Genomic DNA, 16,285 nt, shown 5'->3' with positions numbered 1-16,285 from the left:
CAGGATATAGGAATGGAGGACACACTCTAACATGAAGGAAGAACATAAAAGCACTAGATTTACAGATTTATGATCCTAAAGGATATTTCCAGATAGTAGTTTTTTCTGCTATGTTAGCAAGTGTGCTGATGAAATAAGTAAATGTATCCATAATTAGAGCTTAAATTACCTCTGCAAAAGAAATGGGGTTTCTTAAAGTTCTATGAAAAAAATCCAGATGTTAGCAACCAGTGAAGTAAACTCTAATCTGAAATGAAAATTAGGGAAATTTTTCTTCAATCTAATCTAACTAATATGGTAAAAGCAAATATTTCTTGTTACCAGTGATCATATTTCTGGGCACGAAGAAACATGGTACATTCCATTACTCCTTCATGTACCAATCATTTCAAACCTAATGCATGCCAACTCACAGAGCGCTGCACTCATATAAAGGGGCTCAGCATGGACTGACTTTAGCCCAGTTCAGTGACAGCTTTCAATAGCTAAGCCTTTCTTTTTATTTTTTTGTAAAGAGAGACCTATACCTACAAATATTAACTCAACTTTCAATAGTAGTTCCAGTTTACTTTAAAATTTCCTGACACAGATAGTCAGGATATGTGAATCTATATCTTTGTACTCACCTGACTTTAATAAAAAAAATCCTTAGCCATCACTTTTAGCAGAGTGTTAACAGTGAAGGATTTCACTATTCATCCAGAGTAATTCTTAAACTCAGGACAATTGTCACTGATGTAATTGCATTTCTATTTAAGCAATAGAAAGCTTATTTCCTATAAATTAGTGTTCCTTCATTGACAGCTTATGGTGAACAATGTTGGATTCATGATCTCCAAAGAAGAAGCTTTAACTTCGGGACCAGGGACCAGGCTTGATCATTCAAGAGCTTTTGTGTAGCAGAGTTTTATTAAAGTATAAAGAGGGACAGAGAAAGCTTCTGACATAGACATCAGAAGGGGGACAGAGAGTGCCTCCCTGGCTAGTCTAGCAAGGGAACTATATAGTTTTTCAATTGGTTATTACAATAAATCAAAAGAATGTCTCAAGGTTGTAAAAGTCTTACCAGATCCACTCCCACAATATGCATTTTAAGACAATGGGATCAGAACTAACAATAGAAAGATCTTTCTAGACGCACTCCCACAATAAACATTTTAAGATGACAGAATTAGTCAGAAGGTTCTTAAAAAGGAGAAATGTGCCTTTGAGCAGGGTATTGAGAAGGAGAAGAGGATGACAGAGGATGAGATGGTTGGATGGCATCACCAACTCAATGGGCATGAGTTTGAGTAAACTCCGGGAGTTGGTGATGGACAGGGAGGCCTGGTGTGCTGCGGTCCATGGGGTTGCAAAGAGTTGGACACAACTGAGTGAACTGAACTGAACTGAGCAGAATATATTGTTGCTATATAATCACTGGTACAGAGTTTAAGGAAAAACATATCCTTGAGCAAGATGAGTTGTTTTGTTGTGTAATCATTAGCTCTGGGCTTAAAGAAGAAAAGAGTTTTATGTGACTAAGATGAAGGAATATAGAAAAAAGTTTGTTCTTTTCTCCTTCTCAAGTGCCTCAGACCCCTTTCTTCTCCATGGGGACCCCGGACTTCTTATCAACCTGCCTAAGAATTAACTCTCATTCATGTAAAAACATATAGCAGTGCACATCAAAAAGTACTAAGTTAAAACTTGATTACCTTAGGAATATTTCACAAAAAGTTTTTTCTTCAGTCCATTGCTTTAAGAAATGTCCTGATTTTTCAGCCAAAGATGCCTCCACAAATTTCATAATTTGCTTAGGGTATAGGCATACCTATAGACTTCTAGGTTCAAAATATGTTACTTTAAAAGCTTTAAAAGTTTTATGTTTATTTATTCATGACCTAATTTTCCATAGATGGTACAAGGAATTACATTTAAAGAATTAAAAATAATATTCTTTTTCTAACAAAAGTCACCATTGTAGAGAAATTTAAATATATGTATAAACAAAATAAAGAAAATAAAATCTGCTCTAATAAACCTGTGATGAATGTCCTTTTGGTGAAATACTTTTATCCATTTTGAATTATTTCTTCAGAATAAATTCTCAGTATGTATAAAGTCTCAAGTATATTACACATGTCTAAAACTATTTATTGATACTTGATTAAAAGTGAAAGTTGCCCAGTCGGTGTCTGACTCTTTGCAACCCAGGCAGAATTCTCCAGGCCAGAATACTGAAGTGGGTAGCCTTTCCCTTCTCCAGGGGATCTTCCCAACCCAGGGATTGAAGCCAGGTCTCCTGCATTGCAGGTAGATTCTTTACCAGCTAAACCACGAGGATTGAACCCAGCTGTCTCCTGCACTGCAGGTGGATTATTTGCCAACTTAGTTATCAGGGAAGTCCGGATACATGACTCTCATGAATGAATCAAATGCAGTTTTTCTTTAACAAGCAGCCTAAATTGTTAAGGAATAAAGCCAAAGAATGAAAAAAAATCACACGGGTAACTTATTCCTAAAAATATTAGCCAGAAAAAAAAAAAAAAAAACTCAACCCTCTAAGTACTGTTAACTTTTCTTACTATGATTATCTTCAAACACCATAAGGGCTAAGATTTTTGTTAGTTTTGTTCACTGCTTAATTCCTGTTCCCAAAACAATATTGCCATATGTTAACATTAAAAAATAATTTGTTGAATGAGGTAATCAGGAAAATATAATAAAACTATGATTTGTATGCAGTTTATAGCCCTTTTTGGCAGTATAAGCTCAAATAACCATAACATATTTATTCAGTAGCTTTTGTATCTGAATACCACAGTTATTTGCCTCTAGTTTACATAAAGAAACCAGGAGTCGTAAGTACTCGTCCCTGGTTGTTCTTGCTTTGATAGTCCAGCAAAAGTAAGAACAGAACTGATGCGCACAAATGAGAAATGAGTCACGTGCCATGATATTTATTAGCTAAAGATCTCTAAACATGAGATCTATAATTTGAATATGACTTACTAGGAAATGGTTCTTGAAACAAGCTTAAAGACACTTCATCAAGTGTCTTTATGTGTAATATTACAAATGGGCCTGATCGTTGTGCATTCTGAGTTATTTTGCAAAATGAATGGCTTTCTCATTTAGTTTCTCCATCTACTAAGCTTCTATGTTTATTTACATTTTCTGATTAGGTTGGGTGAAGATAATTTTTAATAATATCTTCCCTGTGCTCAGCTTCAAATGAATGTTAATTACTTGGAAAATGCCTTTACAGAATTCGTTGAACCAAAAGGCAGCCCTATAAGCAGACAATCTCCGCTAAGGTTCCCAAAGTCTCATCTTGTGCATATTCAAGCCGATAGATAACCCACCTTCAATCTCTCTGCTGACCGCCCACTGGTAACTTCCATTTAAAAGCCAATCGCGGAGACTGCTGAGCCCCATCCGTCCGTCGCCACCTACTCCGGACACAGAACATCCAGTCATGGATAAAAACGAGCTGGTACAGAAGGCCAAACTGGCCGAGCAGGCTGAGCGATATGATGACATGGCAGCCTGCATGAAGTCTGTAACTGAGCAAGGAGCTGAATTATCCAATGAGGAGAGGAATCTTCTCTCAGTTGCTTATAAAAATGTTGTAGGAGCCCGTAGGTCATCTTGGAGGGTCGTCTCCAGTATTGAGCAAAAGACGGAAGGTGCTGAGAAAAAACAGCAGATGGCTCGAGAATACAGAGAGAAAATAGAAACCGAGCTAAGAGATATCTGCAATGATGTACTGTCTCTTTTGGAAAAGTTCTTGATCCCCAACGCTTCACAAGCAGAGAGCAAAGTCTTCTATTTGAAAATGAAAGGAGACTACTATCGCTACTTGGCTGAGGTTGCAGCTGGTGATGACAAGAAAGGGATTGTGGATCAGTCACAGCAAGCATACCAAGAAGCTTTTGAAATCAGCAAAAAGGAAATGCAACCAACACATCCTATCAGACTGGGTCTGGCCCTTAACTTCTCTGTGTTCTATTATGAGATTCTGAACTCCCCTGAGAAAGCCTGCTCTCTTGCAAAGACAGCATTTGATGAAGCCATTGCTGAACTTGATACATTAAGTGAAGAGTCATACAAAGACAGCACGCTAATAATGCAGTTACTGAGAGATAACTTGACATTGTGGACATCGGATACCCAAGGAGACGAAGCTGAAGCAGGAGAAGGAGGGGAAAATTAACCTGCCTTCCACCTTTTGTCTGCCTCATTCTAAAATTTACACAGTAGACCATTTGTCATCCATGCTGTCCCACAAATAGTTTTTTGTTTACGATTTATGACAGGTTTATGTTACTTCTATTTGAATTTCTCTATTTCCCATGTGGTTTTTATGTTTAATATTAGGGGAGTAGAGCCAGTTAACATTTAGGGAGTTATCTGTTTTCATCTTGAGGTGGCCAATATGGGGATGTGGAATTTTTATACAAGTTATAAATGTTTGGCATAGTACTTTTGGTACATTGTGGCTTCATGAGGGCCAGTGTTAAAACTGCTTCCATGTCTAAGCAAAGAAAATTGCCTGCATATTGGTATGTCCTGGTGGGGAATAAAAGGGATAATTGGTTCCAATCACAGGTGTAGTTGTGGGTACTTTCTAGGTTTGGAGCATTTACAAAGCTGTAGTAGAAATGGATATCCCATGGATATTGCATGTTAAACCATGTGTTATCTGTGGAATACTCAGACTCAGTGTGCACACCGTTGACTGCAGCTACAGAAGTGTTCCTTTAGTGTGACCCAATTTACTCTGGATAAGGGCAGAAACGGTTCACATTCCATTATTTGTAAAGTTACCTGCTGTTTGCTTTCATTATTTTTGCTACACTCATTTTATTTGTATTTAAATGTTTTAGGCAACCTAAGAACAAATGTACAAGTAAAGATGCAGTAAAAATGAATTGCTTGATATTCATTACTTCATGTGTATCAAGCACAGCAGTAAAACAAAAACCCATGTATTTAACTTTTTTTAGTTTAGTTTTTTTTTTTTTGCTTTTGTGATTTTTTTTTTTTTTGATACTTGCCTAACATGCATGTGCTGTAAAAAATAGTTAACAGGGAAATAACTTGAGATGATGGCTAGCTTTGTTTAATGTCTTATGAGATTTTCATGAACAATCCAAGCATAATTGTTAAGAACACGTGTATTAAGTTCATGTAAGTGGAATAAAAGTTTTATGAATGGACTTTTCAAAAAAAAAAAAAAAAAGCCAATCGCTTCAGCAACTTGGAACTGCAGTCTCTGCTTCCTTAATGCCTGTTACTCCTCCTTGAGTCCAAAATAGAAAAGTAACCTCTAAGCAGAGCTCTAGGGCTATCATGATGCTCAGCTTAACTTGTATGTTTTTATTTTTGGAGAATCCCAGTGTTGTGCTGTCTGTTGTTTAATTCCTGATAATGGTTATTTTACATATTTTCTACAGTTTAATAGTTGTTTATAGCATCAGAGGCAATGATACTTGAACCACTTTGTTCTGTCAAGTCCAGGAGCAGAAGCCCTATTTAATTTTTACTCTGCTGTCTTCTTTATATACTTCTTTTTATATTTTTTGACTTTTACTTGAGTAAATAAAATTATTTTATTATTCTTTTTTGTGTGATTTGAAATTTCCTTCTATTTAAACTAATGGTCATTTGGGAACTCATGTACACCTGTGGCAGATTCATGTCAATGTATGGCAAAACCAATACAGTATTGTAAAGTAAAATAAAGTAAAAATAAAAAAAAATTAAAAAAAAAGAGAAGTGAAGTGAAAAACAAAACAAAACAAACAAAAAAAACAAATATTTTTGGCCAATATTTGAACTTGTATTTTTTTAACATCAATAATGAAAATGTATATATAAAATTGCTCCCTCTAAGAATGTGGTCATGAGTACATATTAGATGAGAAGCATTGGCATTATCATAATTTAGTGTTACATTTATGCCTAGAACATTTAAAAGGAAGGAACTGAAACTCATTACATCTAGTATATTAATTCAATAATTTGGCCTGAAAAACAAGACTCAATCTGTGCACTAAAACTTCTAAGACTTCTATTGGCTCCTGACAAAGGAGCAACAGTGGCCCTGGGTGTAGTCCTGGGTTCCCCTCAACTTTGGCTAAGGCAGTAGCAATGACTGAAGTTCTCCAAAGACTTTTACCTTCATTTTTAAACAGTTAAAACCCTACCAGGATGAAGAGCCCAAGGTTAGGGTTGTAATACAGGTATCAAATATATGAACAAAAGGAAACGCATGCTGCTGTGCCTAATAATATCAGGCTGTTACCTCTATGGGTTATGAACTTTGTACTTCGCTTTTTTAAGGAAAATAGTTTCTTCAATATTATACTGACTCTATATTTCACCTCTCTCCTTTGGAGGTGTATGTGTGTGTGTTTAAAGAATTATTTCTTACTGATTGTCTTGGAAAATGAGAAAGATTATCTTCTCCTTTCTAATCGCTGGTAGAGAAATCTTGGAAGATACTAAGCCTTGGAGAGTTACCTCATTTAATCCTCAAAACTGACCTTTGAGGAAGATACTACTATTTTCTTCTTTTTACAGATGGGAAAATAGAGTTTGACAAGTAACTTGGACATATTCACATATCTAGTAAATGAAGTATCCAGTGTTCAAGCCCAGGTTCAGTTCAGTCACTCAGTCGTGTCTGACTCTTTGCGACCCCATGAACTGCAGCATACCAGGCCTCCCTGTCCATCACCAGCTCCCGGAGTTCACTCAGACTCACGTCCATCAAGTCAGTGATGCCATCCAGCCATCTCATCCTCTGTCGTCCCCTTCTCCTCCTGCCCCCAATCCCTCCCAGCATCAGAGTCTTTTCCAATGAGTCAACTCTTCGCATGAGGTGGCCAAAGTACTGGAGTTTCAGCTTTAGCATCATTCCTTCCAAAGAAGTCCCAGGGCTGATCTCCTTCAGAAAGGACTGGTTGGATCTCCTTGCAGTCCAAGGGACTCTCAAGAGTCTTCTCCAGCACCACAGTTCAAAAGCATCAATTCTTTGGTGCTCAGCCTTCTTCACAGTCCAACTCTCACATTCATACATGACCACAGGAAAAACCATAGCCTTGACTAGACGGACCTTACCTGATTTTAAATCCTGTGTTCTTATACACTCTGAATAAGCCAAACAGGTTGAGTTCATCAATATGTAGAGTAAATAAAACACAGTCTACAGCCCCAGGGAAATACACACTAATTCCAGAAGTTACCTAGCACACTGGAATTTTATATCCATAAAGTAAGTAGTGGGAGTGTTTTCTAGAGGTAAGGAGAGTCGGACATTCTCCTTTCTGTCTTCTGAAACAATAGGATACTCCCTCTTTCCACTTAAAAATTAAGTTAAGACCATCTATGAGCATTCCATCCTGGACATGGAAAGTCTAGAAAATAAATACCTGTTGTATTGGGACTAAGACCATCTAACAGTTTTTGTCTAGACAGCTTGAGGGAGCGTATCTCTTAAGGGGGGTTTTCAAAGCACATAGTGTTTTATGAAAAAAATGAAGAACAGTTGCATATAAAAATGTTTGTGACAGGTGCATTTAAAGTCTTCTCTAACCTCGTGCCCCTTGGTGTGTTTACATGATAACTCCCTTGAAGAAATACTTAGTCTGGAGGCTATTCTGGAAATCAGAGGTCCTTGATACACTTGGTAACTATAGTTACAGTTGTCTCTTCTTTTCCTGGAATGTAAAATAACATATCATCATCTCAGAAGTCATTCTGAAAGCCTTAATGAGGTAAACAATCAGTCAATATTCCTACTGTTGAGTGCTAGTCATAATTTCCTTCTCCTAATGAAAAAAGTGATGTCTAGCTGTAAAGCAGAGGTGAGATGTGAATGCTAACATCTTACAACTTTGAGAAGAAATCAATTAAAAAAATTTATTCCATAGGAAAATGTTTTTCTTTCTCCATTAAAATAAAGTAACTAATTTATCTAATTCAAGACTATTCCAAAAGCTGCTTCCAGCTAATGATCATATTGTGTGTTAATTGACTAATCCCTACAGACTTGGCAAAACATTAGCTGATTTTTTAAAAACGTTCACCAAAAATCGAAACGATCCTCCCAACTGAGAGAAGAAAATTATAATGAAAGAGATGGGAAATTAATCTCATGGCGAATCACACCCTCATTACCCTCATGTGTCTCGTGGGAAGGGACTCTCCTCTACTGGAGCAGAAGAGGGTAACACATCCTCTTGTCTCTCCAGTTACTTGTGAGAAAGTATTTATGAGGAGATTAAAATTTTACTCCTTTAATTATGCTAAAAGTTTACCTCACTAAACATCCTTTAAAATAGATTTGTCAATCTTTCCTATTATGGCCAGTGTATACTGTTTTCTCCCAAAGAAAGAGAGGGCTTGATATTCCAAGAGCAACTCTTCTCCGACTTATCTGCGTTCATTGCTGGGGGCGGTGGAAGCTGATTTGTGGGGTTCTAGGTGCCATCCTGTCATTCTGGTGTGAACACAATGAATTCCAAGAAAACACACTGACCAGGACACAGGAAAGAGTTTGAGTGCACATTTGACTTCTTGAGCAAGATTTTTCTCATTCTGTTCTTATTCATTCCCATTCAGAATGGACTTCTTAATGAATTCTGAGCAGTCCCATCACTTTAGAGGTGCCCACAACACCAATACTGAAGCTCGAATACTTTGGCCACTTGATAGAAAGAGTTGACTTATTGGAGAAGATCCTGATGCTGGGAAAGATTGAAGGCCAAAGGAGAAGGAGGTGGCAGAGGATGAGATGGTTAGCAACACTGACTCAATGGACATGAATTGAGCAAATTCCAGGAGATAGTGGAGGACAAAGGAGCCTGTCATGCTACAGTCCATTGTGTTGCAGAGTTGGACGTGACCTAGCAACTGAACAACTTCATACAATACAGGGACTGCTTGATTTTAGCAACATCTTTGAAAAAAATAAATTTTTGATGATTTGGCCAATCATTCCTTCCCGTTTTTTGCCCTGCTTAGAAAATATTCTTTGCCATCTTTAGTGAAAGTGAAAAAAAGTGAAGTCGCTCAGTCGTGTCCAACTCTTTGTGACCCCATGGACACCAGGCTCTTCCGTCCACGGGATTTTCTAGGCAAGAGTACTGGAGTGGGTTGCCATTTCCTTCTCCAGGGAACTTCCCGACCCAGGAATCGAACCCAGGTCTCCCACATTGTAGACAGATGCTTTCCGTCTGAGCCACCGCTTGATCTTAGCTGAAAGGCCAAGTTTGACTATATTTAAGTAAATTTGTTTCATTTTATTTCACTGCTAGAGGAATTGGTAAGGAAGATGTAAGAAAGTGGAACTAACTTTGGAAAAATTAGTTGGTTTTCAATTATTCTTCTGGCAACCAGCCCCTATCCTTATGTGCTATCCCAAAGTCACATCCTTAACATAAACACAGTAATGATAGAGGGCTTATTACAAATAACAAGACACCTACTTTACCTTTGTGGCTCTAAAGTGTTTCCAGAAACTGGGAACAAGAGACCAAATGTTATAACAAAAGATGTTTCCTTTGCTCTTGCCACTCATTCAGGAAATTCCAAAGGTTTGGGGAGCTGTGAACTAGAAACCATGGGTGAAGTTAAAATATATATGAGAAATATATTTTGGTCATCTGAATGTGAAAAACCAAACTCTGCATACTAAGTGAAGCAAAGCTGAAAGATGAGTTTATGGCAAGGGTTTCAACCTACAAGCAGGGAAACTCAAAGCTATGGGAGCAGTGAGTTCCCGGCTGTTTAGACCCTTTAGACTGAAGGGTTTTTATGGGTTAAATGGGGGAATTATTTGTCCTTTTCACCTGACTGGTCGCCTGATGGTCTTCTTTCTTTTTGAATCAGGCCAGGCTACTGAGGGGAACAAAGAAGGGGAACAAGGAAGTTCAGAGGTGATGTGAGCAGACTTGGCATTTGTAGATTGTCTGGCTGTCCTCTGCTGATTTCTGAGAAGGGCTGTCAATTTCCTGCAGTTTATGTCAGGTAAGGTTAAGTTTTGCTTTTCTTTAATGCACCTGTATCGCCAGCTCCTTTTTTTTCCCCCCCAACATAAGTGTCTCTGCTTTAGTATTGTTTCTACATATATTTCTTATAAATCGCAGTGTCATACTCAGCAAGGTATTTGGCCATAATAACAAGTCCTCAAATCTGATCATATGCATATTTGTGGGACTCATATTCTATATATCTTGGGAATGTTTGTTGTTGTTGTTTAGAGCTAAGTTATGTCTGAGCCATTTGTGACCCCATGGGCTGTGGCCCACCAGGCTCTTTTGTCCATGGAATTTTACAGGCAAGAATACTGGAGTGGATTGCCATTTCCTTCTCCAGGTGATCTTCCGGACCCAGGAATCGAACCGGCGTCTCTTGCGTCTCCTGCACTGGCAGGTGGATTCTTTACCACTGAGCCACCTGGGAAGCCTGGACAAATTTGATAGCTTTTATTTATTTATTTTATTTTACAATACTGTATTGGTTTTGCCATACATTGACATGAATCCACCACGGGTGTACATGAGTTCCCAATCCTGAACCCCGTTTCCACCACCCTCCCCATATCATCTCTCTGGGTCATCCCAGTGCACCAGCCCCAAGCATCCTGTATCCTGTATCGAACCTAGACTGGTGATTCGTTTCTTACATGATAGTATACTCAGCCATTAAAAAGAATACATTTGAATCAGTTCTAATTTGATAGCTTTTAAATAATCTTGAAAGTTTTATTATTCAAGTATAATTTCTTTTCAATGTTGTGTTAGTTTTTTCTATACACCTGTATGAATCAGATATGTTGTAAGTATATATATATCCCTTCCTTCTTAAGCCTCCATTCCACCCTGCCCCGCCCACTCAGCCAAGTCAGCACAGAGCACCAAGCTATACAGCATCTTCCCCCTAGCTAACTAAATTCAGTCAATGGTTAAATGTTAGGAACCCTCTGTCATTCTTAGAAAGGCCTCTGGAGGTCAGGGTTGAGGCATGGTGTTAGGTAAGCTTCCTCAGTAACTATCTTTGCAGACAAAATACAGCAAACACTGATACTTTGAGTTCCCCATCTGGTATCATTCATAAGCTCTAAATTTGTTTACTCACAAAATGTGATTTAACTAACAAGCTAATATACAACATTTTCTGCTATTGGGTATTTGAATATATATTCAATTTCTACATTTAAGTAAGAGTCTCTATTATTTCTGTTATAATAAAGAAGTTAGGGCCCTAAGAACATTTGAAAAAAATCTATTTAGGCCATAAAATATGCAAGCACTTGTAAAATAACATGTGTTAAGAATGAAGATACCTCAACTTTAAATTAATAGGATCATTTTAAGTTTTGTCACGTTCCTAAAATTTAGGATTGCAATCACTCTCTTAATCCAAAAGCATTTGAAAGCTCTCCAAAAAAAAATTAAAATCATTTGGAAAAAGACAGAATAATTTACCATTATTATTGTACTTTAGTGTTTTTATTATCTTCAGTTCAGAGGCTGGCAGGCAGCCAAAAGACATGTTCCCCACAATTCCTCCTGAGCATCCTTAGTCAGAATTAAATGACTAGTGAAGACCAGCAACCAGGAATGGGGAAGTTAGAGGAAGGTCCTTCTAAGAAGCTCTTTAAAAATTTTTGAATGACAGTCTTTCCTTTTCTCAAGTTATTTACTGCTTTCTTACCCTATTTATTTATTTTAAACCAATGCTCTCAAATATCCTTGAATGTTTTGGCAAATTATGAAAAGTAGTCTTATCTTTTCAACTAAACGAAATTGCTGTATTTAATTATTAAAACTATATTATATACCTTGTGCTAATAGTACTTGAGTGCTTCCAAATATTATTCAGTAAGAAGGAGTTGTTTTTCAGTCACTCAGTCATATCTGACTCTCTGTGATCCCTTGGACTGTAGCCCACTAGGCTTCTCTCTCCATGGAATTTTCCAGGCAAGAATACTGGATTTAGTTGCCATTTCCTTCTCTAGGGGATATTTCCAACCCAGGAAGTGTCTAGGTCATGTCTCCTGCATTGCAGACAGATTCTTCAGCACTGAGCCACCAGGGAAACCAAGAAGCAGTCTGTCCTGATAATTCTGGTAATGCCCAGACTTCTCTACTCCTCCAAGTTCCTCCCTCCATTCCCACCCTCACTCCCAAACTTCATTTTTTAAGGTTCTAATATCATCTTCTCTGTGAAGCCTCCTTGATTGTCATCATGTGAATTTCACCGCTCCTTATTCAATTCTTCCACTGGACCTTGTATGCATGTCTATTGAATCTCACCCAGTGGCATGTTTTTAAGTTCTTCCATGGAAAAGGAAATGGCAACCCACTCCAGTGTTCTTGCCTGGAGAATCCCAGGGATGGGGGAGCCTAAGTGGGCTGTCCTCTCTAGGGTTGCACAGAGTTGGACATGACTGAAGTGACATAGCAACATGCTCCTACAATTTGCAATTGTAGACAGCAAGGTGCTAGAGGATATTTAAAATATGTAAGCATCGGTAGGACATAGGCGTCAATCAATCAGAATGGAAACCAGCTTCAAATGACACTGGTGTGTTGGACTAAATAAGAACCTGAAACCAGACTATGACCTCTTTAGGGCAAGAGTCCTGTTGTATTTGATTTGGTATTCTTAACACCTAGCACAATATTTGGGTTATAGCTGACTGATTAATGTTCCTATGAGTAAATGGATATTAAGAAGAGTTATGCATTAATTCCAAAGAGAGTCCTGAAAGTTTAGCAGTGACTTCAAGATCGCTTGCCTAGCATCAGACATTAGTTTAGCCTGAGGAGAAGGAGTTGTCCTTCACACTATAAGATCCTAATGACACACTTCTCAGACTGAACTGTCCCCACAGGCAAATTGCCCAGAGCCATCTTCTCATAGCCCTGCTGTATTTTTGAGGAACAGAGCGGGTGAGTTACATTGAATTTTGTGGAAGAAGAAATAGTAGACAAACCTATTTACCAAATAAAGATAAATATCTGTGACTCCACTTAAAGTCTAACCTATAGTTAATTATTTAAAAGATATTAAAAGAAATGTTTGGAGGACTTCCCTGGAGATACAATGATTACGACTATACTTCCAGTGTGAGAAGTGCCAGCTTCCACCCCTGGCCAGGGAACTAAGATCCCCCATGCTGTGGCCAAAAAATTAAAAACAAAAATAAAAAAACTGGAAAACTACTATCCTTCATAAGTTATTTTCATATATGGTAGGCTACATTCTAGATAAAGAGTCATTCTTCATTGAATGTTGATCTCTTATGAAAAAAGATTCTTTAGCTACAATTTAGGACTATTTAAAATGAAGCAATACATGTTCTACTTACCACAGGACAGCAATTCTTCAGAGAGTTTTGTTTTTTTCTTTTTAACCTAAAAGTAAAGACAGTGAATGTAAACCTGGTTTCCAACTAGCTTTTCTATGGGAGATTCCTATATCTTGTAAGCTGGAATGTCTTAGTTCTGGTCTGCTTTTTTCTAGCAACTGAAACTTTCTGCTCAGCCAAGTGGTGGTCCCTTCTCTCCTACCCCAAGTAGATGCCTATGCCTCCCAAATATGTGTCAAACTGAAGAGATTCAATTGCTCATATCAGGACTCCAAGGAACAAAGAAGGTCTGGGGCAAATGCAAGTTAGTTTGAACTTAATTAGATCCACATAAAATAATTATTACCTCTGTTCAATATAATGCTTCTAAGTGATGAAATCACAGAGGATTAAAGCACATGAGTTGTGTACATCAGTGCAAGTTAAAATGGAAAGAAGGCTAGGGCCGTAGGAAGCTCTAATTCTACAGTGAAGGGTCCAGTTTACTCCTGGGAGATAGTGTGATAGCAGGCAAGCCCTGGAACTTCTCACAACCCCTTTTTTAGAAAGATTAAGCATAGGGCTTAGTGTTAGTCACTCAACTGTGTCCAACTCTGCAATTCCACTGTAGCCCACCAGGCTCCTCTGTCCATGGAATTCTCTAAACAGGAATAGAGTACTGGAGTGGGTTGCCATTCCCTTCTCCAGGGGATCTTCCCAACCCAAGGGTGGATCCCAGCTCTCCTGTGGATTAAAGTGAGTGAAGCTCAGTCGTGTCCAACGCTTTGAGACCCCATGGACTGTAGCCTAACCAGGTTCCTCCATCCATGGGATTTTCCAGGCAAGAATACTGGAATGGGTTGCCATTTCCTTCTCCAGGAGATCTTCCCGACCCAGGGATTGAACCCAGGTCTCCCGCATTGTAGGTGGACATTTTATCATCTGAGCCACCAGGGAAGATCCAGCTTAATCATCACTAAATTATCACCTGGCTCCAAATTTTTACCATTTTCTGTTTGTTTATTTTGTTTTTTTTGTTTTGTTTTGAGGTGGATGAGGCCTTGCCATGCAGCTTGCCAGATCTTAGATCCCAACTTTGAATAGAACCCAAGACCTTTGCATTGGAAGCGTGGAGTCCTAACCACTGGACAGCCAGGCAAATCCCTCTACAGTTTTTAAAAAGGCAACAAGTCATAGGTTTTGGTAGCCGTGAGTAAGTGGGTTATAAATTAAGCATATTCTGTTTGCCCAAGAGCTTCAGGCTGGGCTTTTTCACTCCAAGTGTCCTAAGTATTTGTATTGACAGCTTTATCCTATAGACAGAACTTATAGGTCCAGAAAGAGAGCCCCATAATGTTTTGGGAGTTACTTTCTTTCATTTACTGACTGATTTCAGAGCCCAATTCCTTTCTTAAATGATGTCTGACACACACCATTAAAATCTACTGGATTACAGTTTTTTTTTTTTCTTAAGACATCAGTGTAAATATTGTGAGTCATTTATTTTTCCAAAAGTGAGAAGAAAACAACTGAAATTAGTCCTACACATGTATGCAAAACAGATGAAAGTAATGATACTTAATCTTAAAAATTAACTTTTACCATGTTCATGGCAAATAGATGGGGAAACAGTGGAAACAGTGGCAGACTGTATATTTTTGGGTTCCATAATCATCACTACAGATGGTTATTGCAGCCATGAAATAAAAAGATGCTTACTCCTTGGAAGGAAAGTTATGACCAACCTAGACAGCATATTAAAAAGCAGGGATATTACTTTGTCAACAAAGGTCCACTTAGTTAAGGCCATGGTTTTCACAGTAGTCATGTATGGATGTGAGAATTGGACTATAAAGAAAGCTGAGCACCAGAGAATTGATGCTTTTGAACTGAGGTGTTAGAGAAGACCCTTGAGAGTTCCTTGGACTGCAAGGAGCTCCAACCAGTCCATCCTAAAAGAAATTAGTATTGAATATTCATTGGAAGGACTGAGTTGAAGCTGAAACTCCAATCCTTTGGCCTCCTGATGTGAAGAACTCACTCATTCGAAAAGACCCCGATGCTGGGAAAGATTGAAGGCTAGAGGGGACAACAGAGGATGAGATGGTTGGATGGCATCACCAACTCAATGGAGATGAGTTTTAGTAAACTCCAGAAGTTGGTGATGCACAGGGAGGCCTGGCATGCGGCAGTCTATGGGGTCATAAAGAGTCGTATATGACTGAGCAACTGAACTGAACTGAACTGGACCATGTTCATGAGGCAAATGCCAAGTGAAAGAGAAAGAAGATGTCCAGAGCTTGAGACTCAAAGAGTGTCTACTTATGGATGAGTTGATCACATATCCAGCAATTTTCAGGTGCTGGAACTCAATTTTCACATTTTAGTTAGGACTAAGTAAGGTCTGAAAGATGCTGAAAGATTTTATTTATATATGAAAACTTCAGTTTATTAATTTATGATGAAAACAATGAGAAGTTGACTAGAATCCCACAGAACTAGACAGAAAGTTGTGTTTCCTATAGGAAAGTTTATTTACAAAGAAAGATCAATACTAGAAGGCCTCTTGGTAACTATACTATTCTGGATTTGGGAGTCACACAGTCCCTTGGGACAATGAAAAGAATCATTAAAATTGAGAAGTACTAGAGACTCTCTGGCGGTCCATGATCAAGGCTCCATGCTTGCAATGTAGGTGGCATGAATTCGATCCTTGGTCAGGGAATTAAGGTCCCATGTGCAGTGAGTGGCCAAAAACCCCCCAAAACATAAATCATGCAAAAAAAAAAAATAGGGAAGAACCATCACTTCCTCATTATAGGACTTTATTTTTAGAGGAAAATTATCCAGTCCCTTAGAGAGTGATGGAAACACTGATAAATTTTTGCTATTTAATTTTTATATTTAGAATGACTAGGTCACTGACATTTTTAGCCC

The 16,285-nt window shown here is 38.2% G+C and overlaps 1 protein-coding gene across 1 annotated transcript; it reads left to right on the top strand.

Moving 5' to 3' along the window:
- Positions 1 to 3,412: 3,412 nt before the first annotated feature.
- LOC138079873 (14-3-3 protein zeta/delta) lies at positions 3,413 to 4,998 on the top strand. The gene has a single exon (XM_068972630.1). The coding sequence runs from the start codon at positions 3,461 to 3,463 to the stop codon at positions 4,196 to 4,198; it is 738 nt and encodes a 245-aa protein (XP_068828731.1). The 5' UTR covers positions 3,413 to 3,460; the 3' UTR covers positions 4,199 to 4,998.
- Positions 4,999 to 16,285: the final 11,287 nt, after the last annotated feature.

This window comes from Capricornis sumatraensis, chromosome 5, assembly GCF_032405125.1.
Source record: "Capricornis sumatraensis isolate serow.1 chromosome 5, serow.2, whole genome shotgun sequence".
NCBI classification, from domain to species: Eukaryota; Metazoa; Chordata; class Mammalia; order Artiodactyla; family Bovidae; genus Capricornis; species Capricornis sumatraensis.
The sequence above is the reverse complement of the archived record's forward strand: the minus strand, read 5'-3'. Positions and strand labels throughout refer to the sequence as shown.